Here is a 6,000-nt window from a genome sequence, read left to right as displayed (position 1 = left end):
GAAGCTTTGGAAACTGCAGTTAAAAGTCTTTTTTTTTTTAAATTTCATTTGGATTTTGAGTTTTTAAATTTTTTTGACATTTTCCTTTAGTCTTGTGTGTGTCGTGTGTGTGTGCGTGTGTGTGTGTGTGTGTGTATTTCCTTTTTTTTTTGTCGTTTTGGTTTTTTTTTTGTTGTTTCATTTTGTTTTGTTTTTAAAGCCGGGGCTCCGGTCTTCGCTCCTACACCCCGAAAAGATCCATCCGGAGGCTGCCGAAATTTCCGTCGAGGCCGGAAGCCGACTGGGCCTTGACTTCCAGAGAGTGGTCTAGGTCTTCCAGCTTCTGGCTCAGTTCGCTGTCGGACTCGTCGGAGCAACTCTCCGTGGGGAGCGAGGGGGGCATCCCCGAGGAGTTGCCCGAACTTGAGGTAACCGTTGAAGGCGGGGAGGGCGGGGGCGGGGGAGCAGCTTTCCTGGTGGAGGCTGGGAAGAGGAGATTTGGCCAGGACTTGATGGAGAAGGAGGACGGGGGCGGATAGGGGCCGTTGTGGGGAGCTGCGGAGGGTGAGGTAGATGTGGCGTGGGGGCTGGGAGAGCGGACTGAGTGAGGTAATAATCTTATATGCTCTTTGGCATTTCTCATTGCTTGTTTGATTGTTTTCTCTTTGTGGGCGCCGGCCCGGAGCTGGGGGGGCGGATGGTCCCGGGCCCCGGGGGCGGCGTCGCAAGGGCCGCCCGGAGGGCCGCCGGCCGGCACGCGGAGGACCGTCTCCCGCGGGTTGATGAGGGGCTGGTCGAAGTAGCAGAAGGACTTCTGGTGGGTCAGGGCCGGTTCCTCGGCCGCGAACATCATCCGGCACTTCCTGCAGATGAACTCGTACTTGACGGGAGCGGCGGCCGGGGGGTCCCCCTTGGCGCCGTCCGGGGCCGGCGGCTTGGCCGGGGCGGCCCGGGGCTGCGGGGCCGGGGGGTCCGGCGGCGGGGGCGGCGGTGGCGGGGACGAGCCCACGGGCCCGTAAGGGAAGAGGCCCTCCAGGCCGCAGGCCGGGGGCAGGAACCCGCCCGGCCCGGCCCCGGGCAGCTGGGGGGCCAGGTAGGAGGCGAAGCCGGGGAGGAAGTAGGGCAGGAACTGGCCACCGAGGAGGGCCGGCCCGTCGGGGCCCTGCGGGGCCGGGAGCCGGCTGTTCTCTCCGCCCGGGCCTAGCCCGCCTGGGCCTAGCCCGCCCGGGCCCGGCGCCATCTTCTCCTCTCTTCTGGGCGGCTTCTCCGGGTGGGGGGCGTCCGGCTCCTCCTCCTTGACCTTGCGGACCTTTCCGGGCCTGGGTGGCTTCTTGTCCGGCTCCCTGTCGGGCGGGCCGGGGCCGGGCGGGGGCGGCGGGGTCTGCGGGCCGGGCTTGGCGGGACCGCTGCTCGGGGCCGGAGATGAGGCCGTGGAGACGGGGAACCCCAGGAGGCCCGGGCTGGGAGATGACAGAGCTGAAAGTGACAACAACGGCAGGGTCAGATAATAATAACGATAATAATAATGGTATTTGTTAAGCTCTTACTATGTGCAAAGCACTGTTCTAAGCGCTGGGAAGGACACGAGGTGATCAGGTTGTCCCACGGGGGGCTCACAGTCTTAATCCCCATTCTACAGATGAGGGACCTGAGGCCCAGAGAAGTGACTTGCCCAAAGTCACATAGCTGACAAGTGGCGGAGCCGGCATTTGAACCCATGACCTCTGACTCCAAAGCCCGTGCTCTTTCCACTGAGCCACGCTGCTTCTCATGATGGCATTTGTGAAGCGCTTACTATGTGTAAAGCACTGTTCTAAGCGCTGGGGAGGATACAAAGTGATCAGGTTGTCCCACGGGGGGCTCACAGTCTTAATCCCCATTTTACAGATGAGGTAACTGAGGCACGGAGAAGTTAAGTGACTTGCCCAAAGTCACCCAGCTGGCAGTTGGCGGAGTCGGAATTTGAACCCATGACCTCTGACTCCAAAGCCCGTGCTCTTTCCGCTGAACCACTCTGCTTCTCTGGCATTATCACGACGGGGTGGGGGGGGTGTCAATCAATCGTATTTATTGAGTGCTTACTGTGTGCAGAGCACACCTCCCACCCGGAGGGACCCTGAAGGATGGGGAGTGGCATGCTCGTGGACCCTGGAACTTCTGGACGGCCCTGTTTTCCTCACTCCTGTCCCTCCGGTCCCCTCTCAGTTTCCCCTGAAACCCAGGAGACCCCACTCTCGCCGCAGCCCGGTGGGTGATCAGACAGATCCCATCTGGAAGCGTGGGCTGGGAAAAGGGTAATCCCATCTGGAAGCATGGCTGGGAAACAGGGAAATCCCATCCGGAAACGCAGCAGGGAATTGAGAAGAGCCCACCTGGGAGCGTGGCTGGTAAGTGGGGTAGTCCCACACAGGGGCATGGCAGGGAACCGGGCAGATCCCATCTGGGGGCGTGGCTGGGAGTCAGGGAAACCCCACATTGGAACCCGGCCAGGAATCGGAGGTGGAGCGTGCCAATGGAGTGACTTCCTGGGCTGCCTGAGGGGTGTAGCCCTCCCAGCCCGGCCCAGGACTGGACGAGGAAGTGCCAGCCTGCTCAACGTCCCCGCGGATGCCGACGACTCTTCCACTATTTCTCTGCCCGTTGTTCCCACTGCTCCCCGGCAGGCAGTCCGGCCTCCCTGCCCTTCACCGGAGTCTCAGACACGAATGCTCCTCTCAGACACGTATGACCTCCTCAGGCACATATGCTTCTCTCAGACACGCATGTTCTAAGCCCTCTTTTCCTCTTCTCCCTCTCCCTTCTGTGTCGCCCTGACTTCCTCCCTTTATTCACCCCGACATCCTCAGTTCCACTACACTTGGTACTAAGCAGCGTGGCGCAGTGGAAAGAGCCTGGGCTTTGGAGTCAGAGGTCATGGGTTCAAATCCCAGCTCCACCACTCGTCAGCTCTGTGACTTTGGGCAAGTCACTTCACTTCTCTGAGCCTCAGTTACCTCATCTGTAAAATGGGGATGAAGACTGGGAGCCCCACTTGGGACAAACTGATCACCTTGTATTCCCCCCCAGTGCTTAGAACAGTGCTTTGCGCATAGTAAGCACTTAAATGCCATCATTATTATTATTATTATTCTCTGAGCCTCAGTTACCTCATCTGTAAAATGGGGATGAAGACTGTGAGCCCCATGTGGGACAACCTGATCACCTTGTAACCTCCCCAGCACTTAGAACAGTGCTTTGCACATAGTAAGCACTTAATACATGCTGTCATTACTATTATTATTATCATTATCACGTACTTCTAGACTGTGAGCCCATCTTCTAGACTGTGAGCCCGTCCTCTAGACTGTGAGCCCACTGTTGGGTAGGGACCGTCTCTATATGTTGCCAACTTGTACTTCCCAAGTGCTTAGTACCGTGCTGTGCATACAGTAAGCGCTCAATAAATACGATTGAATGAATATCTGTAATCTCCTTATTTCTATTAATGTCCACTGTAACCATGTCGTGGGCAGGGAATGCGTCTGTTATATTGTTATACTGTACTCACCCAAGCCCTTAATACAGTGCTCTGCACTCAATAAGTACTACTGATTGACTGATACCCAAGCCGTCCTCGTGTTTCAGCCCGATTTCCGGCTTCCGGAAAGAGAGTTCCGGATGCACTGCGTGGGTTTCGGATTTCCAACCAAGCCCCCCGAGAGCGCACTCCTGTCGATGCCCTCTAAAGTCCCGAAGTCACCGTGCACAAAAGCAGCCGACCACCTGTTCTCGTTCCACCTGCTGCCCCGGAGCCTGCAACGAGGCTCAGCCTCCACCCGAGTTGACGCCAAAACTCGAGGAGAATTTTTCTCACGATGTCCGTGACTCTGGGCAGGTCACTTCCCCGGGCCTCAGTTTCCTCCATCGCGAAATGGGGATTCATTATACCCGTTCTCCCTCCTACTTTGTCTATGAGCCCCGTGTGGGACAGAGACTGTGTCCGGCCTGATTAACGTTTACCTATCACAGTGTATGGAGCGGTGCTTGACACATAGAAAGCGCTTAAGAAACACCATCTAAAGAAACGAAACAAAAACCAAACAAACAAGTAAGTAGACCTATTTCCTGCTCAGAAAGAACTTACAGTCTAGAGGGAGAGTCAGATGTTAAAATACATTACAGCTAAGGGAAATGGCAGAGTAGAGGGATACGGACCTAAGAGCTTTGGGGTCGAAGGCGGGGTGAATATTCTGTGCTTAAGGGGTACACGGCTAAGTGCTTATGTGACGCAGAAGGGAGGCCGCTTGAAGGAGATGAAGGTGCGGACAGCGGTGGTATGTCGGAGGTGAATTCCAGGCCACTGGGAAGCTATAGACGAGGGGTCAGCAGTGAGATGGAGGTACAGCGAGTAGGTTGGTAAAGGAGTGAGGTGTTCAGCCTGGGTTGGAGTAGGAGAGCAGCGAGTTGAGGTGGAAGGGGGGCAAGGGGATTGAGGGCTTTAAAACTGAACATGAGGAGTTTCTGTCAGATGTGGACGCAGATGGGCGACCAGGGGAGGTTCCTGAGGAGTGGGGAAACGCAGACTGAACCTTTTGGATAGAATAACGACTGTTGGGTAGGGACCGTCTCTATATGTTGCCAACTTGTACTTCCCAAGCGCTTAGTACAGTGCTCTGCACACAGTAAGTGCTCAATAAATACAACTGAATGAATGAATAACGACCTGGGCGGCAGAGTGAAGAATGGACTGGAGTTGGGAAGGAGGTCCGTGAGGAGGCTGATGATAATAATAATGATGGTATTTGTTAAGCACTTACTATGTGCAAAGCACTGTTCTAAGTGCTGGGGGGATATAAGGTGAGCAGGTTGTCCCACGTGGGGCTCACAGTCTTCATCCCCATTTTACAGATGAGGGAACTGAGGCCCAGAGAAGTTGAGTGACTTGCCCAAAGTCACACAGCTGACAATTGGCAGAGCTGGCATTTGAACCCATGACCTCTGACTCCAAAGCCTGGGCTCTTTCCAGTGAGCCACGCTGCTTCTCGGTAGCCAAGTAGCTGATGCAGTAGCCAAGGCGGGATCAGCATGGTAGCAGCTTGGAGGGGAAACGGCAGACTCTAGAGACTTTGGGAAGGTAGTCAGAGAGAGAGGACTCGAGGATAATGCAAAAGTTATGGGCTTGTGAGAGTAGGAAGAACGGTGGTATTGCCTACAGTGATAGGAAAGTCTAGAGGAAAATAGAATTTCAGGGACAAGATGTCCATTTTGGACCCGTTAAGTTCGAGGTGACAAGGGGACGTCCAAGTAGAGACGTCCTGAAGGCAAGAGGAAATGCAAGACTGCTGAGAAGGAGAGAGGTCAGAGCTGGAGAGGTCGATTTGGGAACCGTCCACGTGGACGACGTAGTTGAAGTGGTGGGAGCGAATGAGTTCTCCAAGGGAATGTGTGTAGTTGGAGAATAGAAGGGGACCCAGAACTGAGGCTCGAGGGACTCCCACAGTTAGAGGGTGGGAGGCAGAGGAGAACCCCATAAAAGAGACAGAGAAGGAGTGACCTGAGAAAGAGGAGGAGAGGTAGAAGACGACCATGTCAACGTTAGACATTTTTCCAGGAGAAGAGGGTGCACCCCAGTATTGAAGGCTGCAGAAAGGTTGAGGAGGAATAGGACGGAGTAGAAGTCATGGCATTTGGCAAGAAAGAGGTCACTGGTGATCTTAGAGAGGGCAGTTTCTGGGGTGGGAAGGGGGCGAAAGCCAGATTTCCGGGGATCGAGAGGAGAATTGGAAGAGAGAAAGTGGGGCCAGCAGGTGTAGGCAACCCGCTCATGGAGTTTAGAGAGGAATGGTAGGAGGGAAACGGGGTGATAACTGAAGGAAACCGTGGGGTCAAGGGAGGGGTCTTTTTCAGGTTAGGGGAGACAGGAGCACATTTGAAAGCAGTGGGGAAGAAGCCATTGGAGAGGGAACAGGTGGGGATGGTGGTCAAGGAGGGAAGAAGAGAGGGGGCGAGGGTTTTGATCAGGTGTGAAGGGATGGGGTCGGA

At 55.3% G+C, this 6,000-nt stretch overlaps 1 protein-coding gene across 1 annotated transcript in view; it reads right to left on the bottom strand.

Annotated features, from left to right (window-relative positions):
- Nucleotides 1–220: 220 nt before the first annotated feature.
- The window catches only part of ZFHX4 (zinc finger homeobox 4), a 144,666-nt gene continuing 138,886 nt past the window's right edge, over nucleotides 221–6,000 (bottom strand). The window contains exon 15 of the mRNA XM_038766534.1: nucleotides 221–1,455. Coding sequence (XP_038622462.1) covers nucleotides 221–1,455 — 1,235 coding nt within the window. The remainder of the gene's footprint in view (nucleotides 1,456–6,000) is intronic.

This window comes from Tachyglossus aculeatus, chromosome 25, assembly GCF_015852505.1.
Source record: "Tachyglossus aculeatus isolate mTacAcu1 chromosome 25, mTacAcu1.pri, whole genome shotgun sequence".
Taxonomy (NCBI): Eukaryota; Metazoa; Chordata; class Mammalia; order Monotremata; family Tachyglossidae; genus Tachyglossus; species Tachyglossus aculeatus.
The sequence above is the reverse complement of the archived record's forward strand: the minus strand, read 5'-3'. Positions and strand labels throughout refer to the sequence as shown.